We start from the raw sequence: 21,036 nt of genomic DNA on the forward strand, positions 1-21,036 counted from the left end.
TTGTAATCCACTATACCTGCTCTTTTTAAGGCAGGTACAGACAACCCACTGTAATAGGAGAATATTCCATTCAAATCACCTACCAAAGGTCAATATATAGACATTGGTTTTTAAAGACAGGGTTTCAAATGGTGTGTCCCTGGCTGTCCTGGAACTTGGTATTTAAACCAGAATGACCCCAAACCAGAGATTTGCCTGCCTCCTAAGTGCTGGGATCAAACGCATGCGCCACCACATCTGGCTTTAAACGCCAGTTTTTAAAATGTAAACCCAGTGATTCTTTTTGAGAGATCCTCAGAATATATAATCTGAGTCCTGTGGGGAACTTTGTTGCTTCAGAAATTCTATCACAGTTGATAACTTAATCAATAATAGTGTGAGTATCAGTTTGAAGTCTCTCCATAGGTAGGCTTTATCTTATGAACCTCCAAAACAGCGCAAAATAGTGACTGGGAAAGGGCTCACAACTCAGTGGCCATTTCAAAGTGAAGCACAGGCTAGAAGAGCACAGCACAGAAACTTAAACTTACAATATTCCCTATATGAATTACTCTAGTTAAATGTTAATAAGTGTTGTTTCATATTAGCTAGAATTTGTGATTGATATTTATAAATGTCACAATAAATTAGTACTTTAAATTATAATAACAAATGCAATTTCTTTATTAGCCAGAATTCTTCCAAAGAATGGAACTTTACTTGTTGAGTTCATTCTTCCAAACTGTTGATCATATCTGTTACATAAAAATGATATTCCAGTCCTGTTCTTGAACCATTGGGCTGACTGGCAATCACATACTCATTCCTAAAATGAGCCTCTAGAAATAAACCAGTCTTTATAGACATCACATACAGAGAGGCTTCCACAGAAAACAGAGCAACCTGTGTGCAGTTACCGATAAGCTACTATGTCAGCTGTGCCATCATCCCCAAACGCAGATGGCCTCGTAGAAAACCCCAGAGACCCTATCAGTGATACTTCATTATTCTTTCAGTCAGGGGGCTTCTTCCAAGGCAACTCAGAACACAGTGACATTGATGGCACACCAATCAGAGCAGAAGTCTTAATAACTTAAGTTTTACTTAGCATTTACCTTTCCTTTTGCCAAAATGAAAAAGGTACTTCCTTCTTCTCCTTCTCTGATGATGTAATCGCCTTTGTCATAGTATTCCTATCGGGATGAGAAGCAAACAGAACATCAGCTCAAGTGGAGGTGTGTGATGGAAGAAATAGAACCCTTTGTGTCTTTAAATGAATGCGGATGGCAAGTCAGATGTCCTTCCCTGCCATTAAGGCTGTGGTAAAAATAAGGAGAGTTGCTTTATTGATCAGAAAGAAGAGTTGTGTTTACTGAGAAACTTCATGTATTCAACATTCAACAGCCAGGGACACAGTGTGATATCACCTCTGGCTGAACTACAATGTCTAGTAACTGTCTGGAGAGTAGGTCAGAGGTTCATAAAGGAATGTATGATTGCATGATGATTTGAAAATACTCCCAGTGGGTATGAGGAATGGAATCCTTTATTTTCCTCTGTGCAGCAATGATACCTAAAAGGAGTCCGTATACAGAACAGGTAGTTCATTAGTTCTAAAGAACCCTCAACACGAAAGGTCCCAGAGACATCAGAACCTACATGTGCAATGCTGGATTTACTGCTGATTTATCCTCATGAAAGTGAAAATGATCATTTATTTCTTTCTTGGATTAATTTTTCTGTTTTTCATACACAGTTGTATAATTTGAGAATTCTTGAGCAGAAGTAATGTAGCCATTCAACAGAGCAAAGGAGCAAGCTGGTATCCTTAGCACATCCAGACAGATACTACCCTGTATGGCCTTAATATGTTGTCTCAAGTCAGAGAACTAAAATGGATTTCTTATTTATATTAACAAAGTGGCTTTGTTTAATTTTTTAAAGGCAAAACTGACAACATAATTTCACTTATTTGTTTCCTTTAGACTAGAAAATAAATTCTAAACTTAACTACTTTAATGTGTTTGCCTTTCAATAACTTTCTGATCATTTAGGAAAAATGATCAAAGTATAATAGAATAAATATTTATAGACTGACTATTACTCCTCATATCAATGAACACAGCTTCAATTTTCCTAGCATTTTATATCTAGCATTTCAACATTTCTTAGAAAAACAAATGAAACCAGAAGAACCAGATTCAAAGCCCTGCTCTACATGGAATTTCTTTTAAAAAAAAATACATCAACTAAGAACATTCCCTTTAAAGTTAGAGAAATTCACTAGTTTTCTGTAGATGCTAAAACAATCAGGCATGAACCTAGAGACTTTAAGCAACACCCTTTGATTAGCATCCTGCCTCTGGGGACCAGACAGCCCAAGGACAGAGTCGAGCAGCTAGGTTTTCTTTACTTAAGGATGACCACAACCCTACAACCCAAGGTGTCTTCCTTCTGGACCACCAGTCTCTTGAGTTAAGCTGCTGATAGCCCACACCTGAGGAACTCATCATTACGTCTCTTGTCCCAACTCCAGCCTCAGTTCTCAACACCCACATGGAGCAGACATGACATGAGAAGTTTCTGAGGGGCCAACAGACTGCTCTTCAAACAAGACAAAACCCCTTATATGTGCAGAAGTGTGGCTTTGATTCCTGCTAACCAGCTAAGTTGAAAGGGGACAAGCTTGAAAGGGGACATTGAGAAGGGTCCTATTATGTCTTAACAGGCAGCTTCCCCAGTAGAACCAACCGAGGAATGATTCTTTGTCACCCCAAACCTCGGAAGGAAGGCAAATAATACCTCCCGGGTGCATGGACAGTAACTCATAGATGAGGAAAGGCTGTGGAAATAGGTCAGACCAAAAATATATATAGTGGTGAGTGCTGGCTATGATGCTAGACTGCCCAGTATTTGCCAACTGAGGAATGCAGGCAGTCAGGCCAGGGCAGACACCGCAACCAAAAAGAGAAGTGCAAACAGTGACTGTCCTGTGGTTACATCGCTGGGTCCCTTAGAAGACCGAGAAGTCATGGACTCTATCCTGTAGGGAGATGATTCACTTTACGTGGATACTTGATATACCCATAAAGGTACACACACACGTAGATAGATACTTAAAATCATGCCTACACTTCTACTTTGAGTTTGCAAACCTGTTTTATTAAATTGGTTTCCATGGCTCGAAAGGAATTTTTAAAGGAACATGTCTAGAAGTCTGAAGATGGATACAGACTATGTGAAAAAGATAAAAATAAAGAAATCAATTTCAGAACAGAATGAGACAAGAGCAGAAAAAAACCAATGTTAATGGACACCCACCCCTACACATATAATTTCTCACTCTTATGAAGACACCCTTTGTGCTGATGAAGCAAAAGGCCATAAATTGAGTTCTTACACAGAAAACCTAAGAACGGGGAAGCGACTACAGAGTGACAGAGTAAAAGCAAAAATAATCCCAGACTTCCTCAATCTAGAACTTGTGCTGCAAATTTTCATTGTACAATGTATTGATGACTGACAGATGCGACCCATATACATGCACACTCATCCATAAAAGCACACATGTGTAATTCATTCTGTGACTATGAATCCAAGTTCATTGTTCAAAGGTCTGCTCATAGAGCTGGGGAGATGGTTCAGTCAGTAAAGGAGTCCCTGAGTTTGATCCTTATCGTCCATATTTTTGAAAGCTGGATATGGGAGCACTTGGTTGCAATTCCAGCATGAGGGAGGTAAGGACAAAGGATTGCTAGGGTTCACTGGCCAGCCATATTAGTCAGTAAGATCTGACCAATGTGAGACCCTGTTAAAAAGAAAAGGTGGGTGGTGTCTGAGGAATGATACCCACAACTGTCCTCTGATCCCTTCACATGTCACATGCATACATACATGTGTATATACCCACACACTCACCTGAACTACACACAGCATGCACAGAGAGACTAGATTTTGAAAAACATGATTTAAAGTGGTAATCTCTGGAATGAAGAGGTAGTCCGCGGCCCACTCTACAAAACATGCTTTCAATCCCTTTTCACCCCCTGCCGTGCTGTTTCTCAAACTGTAGTGAGCTTAAGAATCCCATTCGTGAAATCTTGAAACAGTGGAACTGAGATTCTCTACCAGCTTCTGATTTGGTGAGTATGGTGGGTACCTGGGAATCTGCCTTTCTATTGGCACCCCCATCAGAAGAAGGATACAGACATTCACATTGCTGTGCCTCTCTCACCCCTGCCATGGCTGGAGCTCTGTGGAAGGTGCAAAGGTGGACATCCGGGTACAGAACTGAGAGCCACCGGGTCAGGTTCCAGAGCTCTGCCCCAATAGCCAACTTCCTGCTTAATCTCTGTGTTTGTAACTCAGAACACAAATTCCACACTTTTCCCTGTTGCCTGCATGGACACAAGACACTCTTGTGTCACCTGTCTTCCTGTTTTATGATTGCCGAGGGACACGAGCCACATTAGAATTTTCAGTATCATCCATTGTGGCCACTACTCCAAACCTGCACTGCCTTGTGGCTGTCATTAGCTACACCCTAAAGCACAGCAATGACTGGGTGCCATTATCCCCACCCATGTTCAGCTCAGAACATGAGCAGGGGCTTCCAGAAGATGGCAGACTTCAAACTGAAGGCTCTGGGAGACCTGAGTTCAAGAAAACTGATGAAAAACTGGACTCCCAGAGTCAAATACTTGGTGTTGGAATGCGGCAGCCTGAGTCTTAAATACATAGGATCTGAATGAAAAAGGAGGACCTGACTGTCCAAGGTATGGTTGAGGAAAAGAGTTTTGTTGTAGACATGAGGGAGAGTACAGCCAGAGGCATCTGGAAGAGTCCAGAGCAGGGTGAGAAAGAAGTACACTAACCATGACCAGCAGACTGAACAGGCCTAAGAGTGGGTGGGGGCGGGGAGAAGAGAGAGGGACAAAAGAGGGGACCAGAGAGCCAAGAGTGGAGGCGAAAGAGCAAGAGAAAAGAAAGAGAATAAGGACCAAGAAGGCCAGTTGCTGAAATGGCAGGGTTATATAGGAAAGGAAAGCTGGGGACAGGGAGACCCAACCTCTTCGCTACAAAGTTTTAGTGTAGAGAGCTGGGTGGGAAAAGCAGAGAGGAGCTGGGTACTGAGCAGGCCTGGTGGCCAGAGCGCTTTGGCATAACAATAGGCCGCGGAGTTAGCCATCTGTGCTGAGTGTCTTTGGAACCTCACAGGATCCACTGCTTGGTGTTCATGTACTTGTGCGTGCGTGCGTGCGTGCGTGCGTGCGGGTGTGGGTGTGGGTGTGTGTGTGCGCGCGCGCGTGCGTGCGTGCGTGTGGGTGCGGGTGTGGGTGTGGTGGGGGGTGATGAACTGGAGGACAGAGAAACAAGGACTCTCAACCCTTCTCTCTGCCTTTTTCTCCCTATACATAAAAGAAAAAGGGGGAAAGGCTGTGGTGGCATTTCATTTGAACTTTAATAAATAAAGCCTACCTGAAAACCAGAAAAGCAAAGCAGCCAGCCACTGGCTCTAACCTCGACCTAAGTCCGAAGTGGCGATCCTGCCTTCAGGATTCTCAGGGTGAGACTAAGAGCTGTCTCCTTCTATTTTATATTCCTCTTTAGTTCTGGGGTTAAGGGTGTGCATGGCTTCTGTCTGGTTTCTATGGCAAGCTGGTGTGGCTACTGGGATTAAAGGTGTGTGTCACCGCTGCCTGGTCTGTAAGGCTGGCCAGTGTGGCTGTTTTGCTTTTCTGATCCGCCGGCAAGCTTTATTAATTAAAATACAAATGAAATGCCACTCCAAAAGGCTTCTCTACCAAGCAGCAGTTCAGATACCTTTTGTTTTCTGGAAGACTGTGGGTCTCAGGACATGGGCTCTAAGAACTCAGTAGGTGCTCGATCATACCTGCCCACACCAGGGTGGGGCCGACTGTGGTGAAGACCCTGTGGATGGGTCAGGAGTCAAGTTTTGCTGGGAAATTATGTGTTTTTCTTAGAACTAAACAGATCCCGTTACTCCTTTGCTAATCAGTTCCACATCCGAGAATTTTCACACATCACAGAGACACGCTTGTTTGCCAGGTAGAATAAAGAAGCCTTTATAAATGGCACTGCAGTCTTCAGATGCTGAGATGCAATCAGGCTTTGCTGGGTGTTTTTAAAAGACGAAGCTTACAAACTTGAATTGGCTGCTAATTAATACTCAAATTAATAATTTGAGAAATTCATGTGCATATTCTGTAGCTGTTGCCTATGGTCACTATCAATATGTCTAACTGACAACTTATTTTTAATGACATCAAGTTCACATATTTGCTGTCGGCATGGAATTCCTGTCTGGTGACTCTCCTCTATTAGTAATATTAAAAACAGATTTCTTTGGTTAACAACAACAAAATAAATATGTATATATAGGGCTTCTCTGGCCTGAAAAGAAAACATCTTGAGAAATTAGGATGAATTATTAATTTGTAACATCTGTGACTGGTTTATGTTACACTGGGAAAATCCCAAAAGGATACAGACAACAGAGGCATTGAAGCTGATGTCACATCCAAAGACCCGGGGGACAGGAGGCAGGGCATGATGTCCCCATAGCCTGTCCTTGATAAGCTACCGAATGCTTCATGACTTATGTTTAAACATTACTGACGTCATTTAGGTTTAGGGTGAAATGGTCACTGCTTCCTTCTCAGTACATAGGAGTTTACATTGCTATGATTGACAGGGGCATGAATCTATCAACAATCAGAGCAGGTGGGCCCCTGTCAATCATAACAACTGAGAGCAGCTCTGCACAGGTGTCACCTCCAGCTACGATACTGCCACCAATCCCTACCTCCTCTTAACCTCAGAAAAGTCATTTTGGCTTCAATGAAATGGTCCCCCAAGAAAGGGAGAGAGGCTACTTGCTCTGAATTATAATCTCTGAAATCTGAAGAGGTTTTTCCTAAACTGAGTATCATCAAAACCCAAGGTACATTATAAAAGCATTATTCACAATAAGGCTTGACAACACGGCACAAAAGCAGCCATCTGGGGATGCCAGGAATAAGCTTTGGAACACGCTCCAATCTGCTGTGTGCCTCTAGACATTGAAAGAGGTAAAGCGCTCGATTGCAATCTCTTCCCATGTGCTTCCATGGCCCAGAATGAGTACAGCATGCTGCATGGTCTGGCTCCAGACGCCTCCCCCACAGCCCCAGCATGCCCTTTCTGTACCCTGTTTTCTAATTATGCCTCGCTGATTCCTTTATATTGTGAAAACTCTGCGGGGATTGTGATGTTAATTGGAGAAAATCAAAGGCCTCTTGAGTAAGGCAGATTAGTTGTATAAAATGTACTAAAAAGATTAAAATATGTAAATCAAATTTTATCTTACCCATGCAAATCCAATTTCTTTCCGCAAGTTCCAAAGCTATCTAACCCTTGCTGGTCCCTTAATTCAGGGTGAGTGGGCCAAAGAGTTCTCACAAACAAAACCTGCACCTGGCCTCTGTAGGTTAGTGTTCTACCATCTTTTCCTCTTTCTTTATTTATAGTACTAATAATAAGATTAGATTCTGAAATCTTCTAATGATATTTAGTTAAAAATTTCTTACCACTTCCAAGCAGTCAATGATCTTGGTTAGTTTATCTTCAGGTAAGTTCTTCAGCAAGGAAACACTTCGAAGTTAAAAAGAAACCTTAAATTAATTATCTGCTTTTAATTAGGAAAAGTTTTGAGATAAAGTCTCACTATGTAGTCCAGGTTACCCCTGAACTCATGATCCTCCTGCCTCAGCCCACTAATCCCTGGGATTACAGGCAGGCAACACCACACCCAACCTTTAATTAATTTTGTCTTGAAAAACAAACATTGCATACAGTCACTATAGTTTTACATTCACTTACTATTATAATGTGGAGCACTTCAGTTTTTCCGAAATAAGAATTTAAATAACTGAAAACCCATAAATAACAGAATTTCTTGACAATTGAAAATCATTCATATGCACTATACTATTCCAGGCATTTGCCATATGTGCAAAAACGAAGGTACCAAGATCCTACAATGGCGATAATCCTATCCTGTCAGTTCTAGGAGGAAACATGTAAACATTGTGGTTGGTTTTCTAAGTGACTAACATTTGGAGAACTGTTTTTCTCTCCTTCTCAATGTCTCTTAGAGCCTGGGTTAGTTGCTCTATTCAAAATGAAGGATCAGATTTTCATCTAAATCCTTGAATTTAAGTAAACACTGAACCTATGGGGACATGGAAATTATCGGTGACAAGTTCTTTGATTATTACTCTTACTGTACTGTCTTTTTAAAAATCAGTGTTTCCAGAGGTAGGTAACAGGGACATGTAAGTGCATACACCTGCACACACACACACACACACTCACAAATAAATAAACAAAATACCATAATAATAACTAAAATTATTTTTTTAAAAATTAGTCTTTTGCTGGACTCTCTCAGACCATCAGTGCTTTTCAAAGCCTGGTGAGCAAACTCGGATGAATTTTTAGATCTTTTATGCTATGGCTCGCTCCTTCAATACAGAAATAAAAGGAATAGAAAGAAAATAACTCCATGCATAAGCAAATGTAATTTTTGGTATCTGCTGCCATTTGCTGCAAGGGAAATCTTTTGCTGCTTGCTTCAATTATATAGAAACTGCTGGAATTGGGGAAACTTAGGAAAATCATGACACTGGCAAATATTGACCTATCTGCTTCTGTCACATGGTTACTCTCACCTTCTGAGGAAATTTCTGTACTCCTCATCCCTGGCTTGGGCTGTTCTCCTCATAATGTTCTGGAATACCTCTCTGTCGAGCGCCCACGTTTTAACATTGGTAATAGCTTTAGAAAATTTGAGAAGATAATACAACAGTGTTTAGCATCAGAAAAAGAAAAACCTCCAAAATGTTAGCCAGTGACTATATATTCATTGGGAATGTACTATTTAAACATGCAAATGAGAGGAAATAATGAAAGAGTGGGTAATTTTACATCACTTCAGTTTTGAAATCTGCCAAGATTTGGAAGAGGGTACCAGGATTGATTTGGGTAGGATGATATTCAAATAGTTTGCAATTTCCAGTTACACACCACATCCATCGGATGTGTTCCTGAGTCATGCTGGCCAGCCTGAAGCCAAGCCAGATACTAAAGAGTTCATAAGCAGGTACCTGGAAGTTAAAAGCCTTGTACGCACAAAGATGTGAATGAGTGCCTTTTGACAGTGCTTAGACACAGCTGCCTAAGAGCTAATTCCCACCCTGGAGAAAGTTCTTCTTAACCTGAATTATTCGTATCAAAGATCACATATGAATCTTTTTAATGCAATTATGTTTTTATAAATAAGAGTATATAGGGCAGAATGCCACCAGCTTGGCTAGGAGACAACCTTAGATACAGTGGTGATCCCACAGCTTCTCTCTTCTTACCTTTCACAGAGGCAGTACGGGTACAGTTGTACAAAATTGCCAGTTCCCCAAAAGTGGTCCACATTGGGATGGATGATAGCAACTTCTCTCCTTGGAACACCTCTAGTCTACCCTCTGTCAAGTAGCATTTAAGAAAAACAGAAATCATCAAAACCTATCTGGGTTCCATAGAGAAAAAAATAACCAGAAATCATACAAAGCATTCAGTTAAGCTACTTAGGAAGCTGAATATATCAGAGTGGGTGAAAGATCCAGCCTGGTTCCAGACCTGCCATTTCCTCACACCGAGCAGCTTTTCATCATGGCGGGTGGGGAGAATCACATGCATTTCATGTAATCATGAGAATTAAGTGTTAATACAGGTAAGGAACTTAAAACAATAGATAGCACGGGTTAAATGTTATGTAAATACTAACAATATTCATTCTGCCCAATGAAAACTGTAACTACTTCTCCCTTACCAGGAGCCCAACAATCAGTGTTTCTTAAAAACCCTGCACAGCTGTTTCAGTGAGGAAAGGAAAACTTATCAGAGCCATGACGCCCTGGCTGCCAGGTCAAGTTACCTAGTGCTACAACTGGCTTGCATCAGTTGTTGACTGTGTAACCCTGGAAAGTTATCCCAAGGTCCTCTGCTGCTGAACCTCCCATTCGGGTCCATATCTAGACCTACACAAAGCTGGGTCAGAGAAAACAGAGCACTGAGCACACTTCCTACTGTTGCTTTGCCCTGGAAACCCTCTTTTCTTTCATCTTTAAACGAAGCTTTGTCTAAAAAAAAAGCCATAAGCAAAAATATCTAAATTTTTGAAGGAAGAAAAATTGGGGAAGCAATGTCAACCTTTTGTTCTCTTACTCCCAAATAGCTTAGATCACTATGTCATCCACTCAATTCAACAAACCTGATATAAGAGCTGATATTGTTCCAGGAACCATTCATTATAAGTGCCAGACAAGAGAAACAAAGATGTTTGCTAGGGCAGAACTATATTCTAGGAAGAAAAAGGTCTTTTCTCTTGGTTCTAAATTCCACAGATTAGATATGCAGTTCAATGACTTCTTATCACAGCTAATTCTAACTCCATCACAACCACTTAGTGGAGCTATCTTGTTGATATGCTGAATCTTAGTTCATGTCAAGGTTCTTTGCTTAATTGGTTATAGCTCATGGGATTTGAATAATACTGAAGGATTATATGGAATATCAAGAGTTTAAGATAACTATGCTGTACTATTTGATATTCATGCTGTATTTTATAAAGGAGAGAATTTTAATTATCAAATTAATTTGCTCAGGCAGATAATTAAGCCAGGCAATTCAGTCCTTAAATGTTACCATAATTAATTCAAATAAGAAACCAACTAATTTACTTCCATGTGGGCTGTGTGTCTCAAAGGTTGAAGTAATATCTCTAGCCAAGACTGATCAGAATTACTGACAAGGAACAAGATGGACTGGAGTGAGGTGCTTCTCCTCGCTTAGCAGGTTCCATAAATATTGGTTGACTTAATGACCTATCTTCTCCTGTCAGAAAGCTGTTGTGTTGCCCAAACAGGTGTGAAACAGGCAAGAAAAAAGGTTGTAAGAAGAAAGTATTTTCTGTGAGTCACCTATCCCTCTAAAATTTGAACTTCTGTAACGCAAAGGGCACTGTCAATAGACGAAACAGTAGCCTACAGAGTGGGAAAAGATCCTCAACAACCCCACATCTGAGAGAAGTCTGATCTCCAAAATATATTAAGAAATTAGACATCAAAATATCAAATAGTTCAATTAAAAATTAGGATACAGACCTAAAACAGAATTCTCAGCAGAAGAATCTCAAAGGGCATAGAAACATACACACACAAAAAAAATGTTCATCACCCTTAGCCATATGGGAAATGCAAATCAAAACGATTATGAGATTCCATCTTATACCTGTAAGAATGACTAGGATCAAAAACACAAGTGATAGCTTATGCTGGAGTGGATGTGGTGTAAGGGGGACTCCTCCATTGCTGGTGGGAGTGCAAACTTGTACAACTAGTTTAGAAATCAATACGGTGGTTTCTCAGAAAGTTGGGACTTAATCTAACTCAAGACCCAGATATACCAATCTTGGACGTATACCCAAAGGATACTCAATCATACCACAAGGACACTTGCTCAACTATGTTTATAGCAGCTTTATTTGTAATAGCCAGAACCTGGAAATAACCTAGATGTCTCTCAATAAAAGAATGGATAAAGAAAATGTGGTGATTTACACAATGAAGGACTATTCTACTGCTGAAAACAATGACATCAAGAAATTTGAAACAAAAGGACGGAATTAGAAAAAAATCATCCTGAGTAAGGTAACCAACACCCAGAAAGACATAGTATGTAGTCACTTATAAGTGGCTATTAGCTATTAAATAAAGGACAATCTTGCTACAATCCACAGACTCAGAGAGGCTAGGGAACAAGGAGGACCCAAGGGAGGACTTATGACTCTCTCCAGGAATGGGAAATAGAAGAGATCTCCTGGTTTGGGTGGGAGCGGGTGGGGATGGGAACTTGAGGGATTGAGTTGGGGGTTGGATGGAAAGGGAGAGTCCTGAAAAAGATGACTGGAAAGGGAGAGGTCATTTCAGGGTCAGGTAGAAAACTGGTGCAAGGGAAACCCCCATGAATCTATAAGGATGACCCCGCTAAGACTCCTATCAATAATGGATATGTAACTGGCCATCTCCTGTCATCAGATTGGTGACTACCCCAATTGTCATTAAAGAGTCTTCATCCAGTAACTGATGAACACTGATGTGGAGACTCACAGCCAAATGTTAGGCAGACCTCAGGGAATCCTCCTAAAGAGAGGAAGGGAGGATTGTAGGAGCCAGAGGAGTTAAGGACATTACAAAAAAACCCACATAGTCACCTAACCTGGCTCATAGAAACTCACACAGTCTAAAGCAACAACCAGGAATCCTGCATGGGATTGACCTAAGCCCTCTACATATATTTGACAGTTGTGTAGCTTGGTCTACTGTGGGACTCCTGGCAATTCCTGCCCCCAGTGCTTTGGCTGGCTCTTCATCATCCTAAATTGCCTTGCCCAGCCTGAATACAAAGGGAAGTGCTTAGTCTTAACCACTGGATATGTCACCAAGCTTTGCTGATACTCATGGGAGGCCTGCCCTTTTCTGAACAGAAACAGAAGAGGAATGGTTTAAAAAGAGAGGAGGGAGGGAAAACTGCAGTCAGAATGTAAAATAAATTTTAATTAAATTTTAAAAAGGCCAAAATCAGCAAAAACATTTCATATGAGAACTCAAAAAGAAAAATGTGTGAAACTCACCTGCCAGCACAAAGATGTGGTTGCCCGGCTCTCCTTGCTTGATGATGTAACTGCCCTGTGGGTAGCTCCTCCCGTACATGCATTCCACCATGTCTTTGATCTGCTGGGGGTCCAGTCTCTTCAGAAACTGGTTCTTATTGAGGGCGTCTGTGATGAGCTTTTTCTCACTGTGGGGCAATAACAGAAGTAATGAAAAGCATAAATGATTCATGTCATTCTGGGTTTTGATATTATGATCTATAAGCTTATAAATTTTTTTGCAGAGACATATTTGTTTCTTGATCTCATCAAAAACTGCACCTATAGAATAACCATATATTATGCATCAAACCCTTAAAAATATCTGGAATATTTTACTGGTAGTAATTATGATATCAATTTAATTATCATTTACAATCCTATCTCTCAATGGAAAATTCCCATGCCATGCAGCTGTCACACGGGAGCAGATCTAGGAAACAGGAAGAAGTTGCATTTGTGAGATTACAAAGCAGTACCCTTCATGGGTGCACGTCTGCATCCCTTCTTTGCTTCACACGTGCACATACAATGCAGGGGTAGTGTTCTTCTATATCTTATTTAATCCTATATCCTGTAAAATGGCTACTATTCCCATGTTTTATGAAGAAGCAGAGTGAGCGGTAGGAAGAAATTTACTCCTCCACAGACTTAAATCCGAGCCTGTGAATCTGCCATCTATGACACTTCCTTCTATCCCACTTCCTCTTCCAAGGTTAAAGGCAGCCCCTCCTTAAGATTGATTGACATGGGGTGGGGTTCAAGTCTGGATTTGCCTGTTTTTTTCTTTTTTCTAGGCATGACTAGCCTGGAGAGAAACTTCGTTTCCAGAGACACACCCTGCACTGCTCAGATTCAAGTCTTACTTATTGTCAATCCTAGAATCCTCTGCCTTCTGTCAGAAAAGCAGCAGCTCAAAACAGTTCCTCAACTGCCATGTGTTTCAAATGATTTAATTAGCATACTCCATCGTAAATGATACAAAGTACTGATCTAGAGGAAAAGCTGCTCCATGAGCTGTCAGAGCTTTTACATAGTCCATTTACTGTCAATGGGATTTTAAACCAGTTTTTCTGCATCATTCATTCAAATGCCTGTTAAAGGTAGATTATTACGTTTAATTTTGAAACTAGCAAACTTTTTCTATACAAATGATTTTCAAACACAAGCTAAGTCTTCCTAAAATGAGTAACTTCACTCATGACCTCATCCATGGGAAGAAAACAGATGATCTCCTACGTAGGAAACCTCCCTTCTTAGAGTGTCTCCCCTATCCATTGAGACATCCAAACCCAGGGACCATCTTAAGAACTCCCTCCTCTTCCATCTAAACCATCATAGAACCTTGTCAGTTCTATTTTAAATGTAAAAATTGCTTGTTTAATACAAGTATCGCACAGCTAGAATAAAGTATGCCCTCAAGCAGACTCCTGCCCAGATCCAAACTCTGTCCATCTCAGTGAACCTATGGACAGTAACAAGGGTTATGCTGAATAGCCCTGGATCTTCACATATGCATACCGAGAAGGGCCATTCTGAAGACCTGGACCTTCACGTATGGTCAGTGAGAGGGTTATTCTGAACACTTGGATTTTCATGTATGTACAGTGAGAAGGGCCATTCTGAAGTCCTGGATCTTCAAGTAGGATTTTATGCTTTCAGTAGCGATTATATTTTTATGCATTTATCCACTATGAAAAACCATGTGAGATTTGAAACCAGAGAAACAATTAGCTTTGTAGCCTCTTCCATAGCTCATGTGTCTTTTATGTGCATTCCTTTCTCCCTTGTCACCTAAATGCTTCACTGTGGCCACACATAGTGCATTTACATATACACATGCATACATGATAGGCTTGTCCATGAATGAGGGAGAATGTGCAAGCTAATTTTCTTTGGGGGATTGGGTGACATTGCTTACTATAACACATCAAGCCCTTACATTTTCTTCAAAGTTTGTGGTTTCATCTTTCTTGGAAGCTGAAGAATATTCTAATAAATATAATTGTTATATATTTAATATAATTCTTATTATCCATTCATCTACTGATGGGCATCTAGCTATTTGGATTCTGTTACAAAAGAAGCACTGTTGTTCTTTTAATTTTCAGGTGGCAATGATGTCACCACCATCTAAGAACAAGTTACAGCTCTGGACAAAGTTAGCAGCTTTCTCTTCTGAGATTTCAGCTTCTTGGGATTTTCCTTGCAGCGCATCCTGCACTATATTAAAAAATAATCTTGCTAGAAAAAAATGACTGAATGTTTCAGTCTGGGCTGAACTCTCTTTTATCCACAAGCATAAAAATCCCCCAGCTGGTATATACTGAGAGCATACTTTAGCTAGGCACCCTTTTCGGCTCGAGTGCTAGATAGGAACAGTGTCCAAAGGCTCAAGCACCAGTGAACTTTCAATGTCCATGTAGCATTCCAGGATTGTTTACTCAGTGCCCACAAACCCTGGTCTCATAACATACATTTTTTAGGGACACATTAAAGTGCCCCGAGTTTAAGAAAAATTGAAAGTTCACAAAGTCTAGCAGTAAACAATTATCTTTGAGGCAGTGTTTCAAAAAATCATTTTAAATCGTTTATCTGTATATTGACTTCTGTTTACATTCTATAAAACTGCTATGAAATACCATTTGTCTGTGGAGAAAATCAATATTCTTAAGTATACTATTCACTGTTTTTGACAGCATAGGTCATTTCTTGAACAAATCCTTTAATGGAGTAGGATTGTTATTGTCTCCTAGTTCTGTCAGCTTTACCTTAAAAAGAGGAACATGTTCTCTCCTCCAGTGTGGTTTAGTTTCTCCTCACCTCAAGCTATTCATACCATATTCATCAACCAAAGAAAAAAAAAGCCTCCAGTGTCCTGAGTGGATGCAGATTTCATACGAAGCTTCCTTTCTACTCGCGGGATGCTTGGATTTGTGCCAAATGCACTGGACAACTTTTTTAAATACTTACACAGGACACATGTAACAGGCATCAAGAATATAAACAGAATGTAGAGGTGGCTCCGTTGGCAAAGGGTTTATGGTGCAAATCAAACAGACCTGAGTTCAGATCCCACTAATCAGGTAAAAGCCAGGTGGGGTGGCATGTGACCTTATCCACAGTGAGAGGGTGGGGGAGACAGGCGAATCTAATTGGTAGCTGATTGGTCAGCCAGCCTAGAAGAATTGATGAGCTCCAGGTTCAAAAGAAGCCCTGTATCTGAATAAAGAATAGAAGTAGAGAATGACTAACGAAGACACCTAACACTAGCTTCTGATTTCTACACACACTCATGAATATGAACTTTTCACTTCGATGTACACCAGTTAATTATCAGCACAACTTTCTCTGGTTTCACAAAGCAACAACAGAAGATGATAGGTGACTAATAGACAGGTATACAGATAGACAGACAGATGACAGAAAACAGATCCAGCTGTTGAGACATCTAGAGGCATGCTAACAGAACAGTGACTCCATAGGAAGGGTCTCTTGGTGCAGCAAAGCGTTCCACCTCATGGAAGACCACTCTGTTTGATCTCATTGAATGCTCAGAAGAAAGAGAATCAGGGGACACCGACTAAAACATCTTACACATTGAACAAAACCAAGTTTTCCTTCTTTACACTGTTTATCTCAGGTAGTTTTGTAATAGACATGAAAACTCAATGTACTATTAGAATTTCTATTGTTGTGATAAAAAACTATCAAAATCAACTAGAAAGGAAAGGGCTTATTTTATCTTATAGCTTTTAGGGAAGTCAGGGCAGGAAGCTGGAGGCAGGAGCTGAAGCACTGACTGTGGAAGACTGCCTGTGACAGGCTGTTTCGTCATGTATTGCTCAGCCTGCTTTCCCATACATCCCAGGACTACCTACCTGGGGATGACACTGTTCACAGTGAGCTAGTGATTAGCTCAATCACTAATTGAGAAAATGCACCACAAGCTAGTCCACAAACAAGCTAGTGAGAGCATTTTCTCCATTGAGTTTCCCTCTTCCTAACCTACCCTGCGTCTAGATGACATAAAAGTAGCCAGCTACAACTAGCCAAACTTCAACTACAACAATCATATTGCCATTAGTCACCTACAACAATCATATTTGATACTGCCATTAAATCAATTCAAAGATGCCAAGCCATAGAAAAGATGCACCAAATACAATTAAAATTACACGTATGGTATCAGATAGATGGTTCAGTGGATAAAAGTGCTGAGTTTAATTCCAGCAACCAAGGTGGAAACAGAGAACTGAGCCCTGAAGTTGTCTTCTGACCTTCACATTAATGCTGCATCCACATTCACATACCTCCTATTAATATACACATTACACACACACATGCACATATCACACACACATACACACATCACACACATGTCACACACATACACACATCATACACATACTCACACATACAAACATGACACACACATCACACACATGCACACATCACACATACACAAATCACACACACACCACACATATCACACACACATCATACACAAATCACACACACATATACACACAATACTTTTTAATAAAAATCTTTTAAAAATTATATCTAATCCCACCATAGTTAAATTGCTGAAAACAAAATACGAATAGAAGAGTTATTAAAGCAGCAAGATAAGAGACACATAACCTTCAAATGACCAACAAGAGGACTAATTCACTCTTGGGCAGAAATAATGGAAGCCAGAGCACAATAGGAAATCTCCAAAGTGCTCCACAAAGCCCATTTCAATATCTCTGCTCTGAAAACTGACTTCAAAAATGAAAGCAAAATGAACACAATTTCAAAGTGTTTTTCCACTGGTAACAGATTCCTAATAGTGGATAACTCCAGACCGAAGGGATGAGAACCAGCAGAGGTAACAGGGAAGACAGCGCCACAGAGGAAGTGAGTGTGTGGGTGGCTAAAGGAAGATGGCCTTTATAAAAGAGTGGTACCTTGTGGAGCATAAAACACATAATAAATACATGAAACAGCCAAGACATGGAGATGGAAAGTAAATGGAGTCAACATAATAGAAGGTCCAGAAATTGATAAAAGTCTAATGTGAAACACTCATAAGTCAATGAGGCATGCTATAATTTAGAGCGTTTCCTACAAGATTAGTCAGAGAATGTTTAAATAAAATACTAAAATAATGTAACAAAATATATGTTTAACTAATGCAAGACAATGACCAGATGAGATAGCAGGTTAGCCAAGATTGTCAAACTGATAGCCAAACAAAACAACTAGGCATGCTATGCATAAAACAGATGCTTCAAAGGAATGGGGTAGGAAATGGGAAGATGGGTGACACAACTGACCAGCTGAAGGGAACTGGGGCTGTTTCCTGATGAGAGCACCAGGGATCAGTCAGCATGCTAAACGGGCATGCACCTAGGAAGACGCTATCAAAGTCTATAGAATGAGCACAAAATTCAAAGCAGAAGTTGACAAATTCTAGATTCAACTGATATTTTAACAGTCTTCATTTAGTAAGCTCAAAAAACACACTATTCTGAGTGGACACCAAACTTCATGAAAACTGGTCACACATTAAACCAAGGGGGAAAAACACAGAGCTTTGAAAAATGGATACCTCAGTCAAAGAAATGTTAAATCTAAAAACAATCTGGTACAAAACATCCAGGAAATCTGGAACACTATGGAAAGCCCAAATCTAAGTATAATAGGAATAGATGAAGGAGAAAAAAAAAACAGAAAATATTTTCAACAAAATAACATAAGAAAACTTCCTTAACCTAAAGACGAAGATGCCTATTATCAAGGTACAAGAAGTACATAGAGCACCAAATAGACCAGATCAGAAAAGAAATCCCCTGTATATAACAATCAAAACATTCACCATAGAGAACAAAAAAAAAAAAGAAATTGGAAAAGATATCAGAAGATGGAAAGATTTCCCATCCTCATGGATCAGTAGGATTCATACAGTAAACATGGCCATCCTACCAAAAGCAATCTGCAAATTCAGTGCAATCCCCATCAAAATCCCAACACACACAACACAGATATTAAAAGGACAATTTTCAGCTTCATGTGGAGACACAAAAACTCCACAATAGCTAAAATAATCCTGAATAATAAAGAAGCTGCTGAAGATGTCCTCACCCCTGACCTCAAACTGTACTACGGAGCTATAGTAATAAAAACAGCATGGTATTGGCACAAAAACAGACACATTGATCAATGAAATCTAACTGAAGACCCAGACAAAAATCCACACACCTACAGACATATCTGTTTTCACACACACACACACACACACACACACACACACACACACACACACAGAAAAAGACAGCATCTCCAAAAAGTAGTACTGGTCAATCTGGATGGTTGCATGTGGAAGAATGCAAATAGATCCATGGCTGTTACCTTGCACAAAACTCTACACCAAATGGATCAGAACCTCAACATAGGGCCAGATACACTGAACATGATAGAAGAGAAAGTGGGGACAGTCTTTAATCATTGGCACAGGAAAAGACTTTCTAAACAGAACACTGTTAGCATAGGCACTAAGGTAACTATTAATGTTCTGTGGCTTGGGCAGACTGTGGTACCACTGGCAAAGGGACGAGAATTTATCCCTAGAGCATGGACTGACTTTTTGAAGCCTATTCCCTATGGGGGGAGGGAGATACCTTGCTCAGCCTCAATACGGGGGGGTGGGGGTTAGTCCTGCTTCAACATGATATGCCAGATGTTGTTGACTCCCCACGGGAAGCCTTACCCTTTTTGAGGAGTGGATGGGAGTTGGGTATGGGGAAAGTGGGGGAGGGAGCAGAAACTGTGGTTGGTGTGGAAAAGGCAAAAAAGCTTTTAAAATAATAAAATATAAAAGTGTAGATCAATGAAGTATAAAATATGTATTCATCAGAAAGCAAATGTCTTAAAAGCCATTTCTTTGAAAAGACTAATAAAAATGAAAAGCATTCACTAAAGATAAGCATGAAGAAAGGAAGAAAAACACCTTGTTTAATGATATTTAAGAACTGTCAACAAAATGAATCTAAAATTAATAAAAAGTTATTTTGTACATCATTCTGTAAACAAATAAGCATGTAGCTGTTGAATAATTACCATGTAAATTATCATTTTCATCACAAGCGCGTATACACACACACATACAAACACACCAGAGACAAATGATGTTTAAGAAATGAGTAACAAACACAAAGTTCTAGATCCCTACGATCCTGCTCTGTTCTAGCCACACCAAGAACCTCACCCACTGTTGTCACCAGCATGTTCCCAGTCCTAGCTCTGTGTACCAACTACTCTTCCACTGTTGTGATTAAGCACCATGACCAAAGCAAATCACGGAAGAGTGAATTCAGTTTATGGTTCTAGGGGTTAGAACAAATGTGGCAGCAGGCAGTGCAAGCAAGAGACTAAGAGATCACATCTGTAAATGCAGCCTTGAAGCACAGAGAAAACTAGAGCTGGGTAAGGCTATAAACTCTCAAAGTCCACTTCCAGGGCCTAACTTCCTCCAGGAAGTCTACACCCCATCACCAAAAAGTGCCAATGTGAGATCAAACGTTTAAATCTATCTTAAACATGTTTAACATTCTGGTGTATGAAGCTAAAAGCCTATGAATCACAATGCTGACCAGCATGTCAACATAGTCATCCTCAAGGGTTTCATAATGGCACTTACATACGGGGGTAGCAAACAGCTGTCTACTTAGACTTAAGGCCATATCAATGGGAGGTAATGTATGACTGGTACTGTAAACCTAGCCAACGAAACATGGCAGAGAGGCCATATACACTAGATGGGAACTCACTGCTACCATTTACCTAAAGAAAAATTATTTCTCACTGCATGCTTAATATTTACTCTTCTGCCACAGATAAGTGTAGATTTTACCCTCTCGTCAACGAAGCTCCAGATTTAGTACATCTGTAATGCAACCTCTACACCTAAAGCTTAGAAAGGTGATGAAAAAAAAAATGATTGGAAAGTTGGCAGAAGCCAGAAGAGCAGAATGTGCTGCTAGGTAGAGCCTTTTAGACATGAAAGGGAAGTTGTACCCATGAAATGATAATGATATAGCTGCCTAAACAAAGCCTCCACAATGATGACACCATTTGACACACCCCAGCCCCAGAGGAGAAGCTACAGGCAATAAACAGCTGCGGGGAAAGAGAAAACGACTACCCAATACCCAGAGGTCAGCCCTAAAACCATGTGGGTGAATTACATGACGTGGACTCTCTCTCTCTCTCTCTCTCTCTCTCTCTCTCTCTCTCTCTCTCTC

The 21,036-nt window shown here is 40.3% G+C and overlaps 1 protein-coding gene across 1 annotated transcript in view; it reads right to left on the minus strand.

Annotated features, from left to right (window-relative positions):
• The window catches only part of Prkg2 (protein kinase cGMP-dependent 2), a 99,287-nt gene that overhangs the window by 49,593 nt on the left and 28,658 nt on the right, over positions 1-21,036 (minus strand). Inside the window, exons 3-7 of the mRNA XM_005359533.3 lie at positions 12,728-12,894; positions 9,405-9,518; positions 8,712-8,817; positions 7,569-7,632; positions 1,095-1,172 (exon numbers count right to left, since the gene is read on the minus strand). Coding sequence (XP_005359590.1) covers positions 1,095-1,172; positions 7,569-7,632; positions 8,712-8,817; positions 9,405-9,518; positions 12,728-12,894 — 529 coding nt within the window. The remainder of the gene's footprint in view (positions 1-1,094; positions 1,173-7,568; positions 7,633-8,711; positions 8,818-9,404; positions 9,519-12,727; positions 12,895-21,036) is intronic.

Source organism: Microtus ochrogaster, linkage group LG1 (assembly GCF_000317375.1).
Source record: "Microtus ochrogaster isolate Prairie Vole_2 linkage group LG1, MicOch1.0, whole genome shotgun sequence".
NCBI classification, from domain to species: domain Eukaryota; kingdom Metazoa; phylum Chordata; class Mammalia; order Rodentia; family Cricetidae; genus Microtus; species Microtus ochrogaster.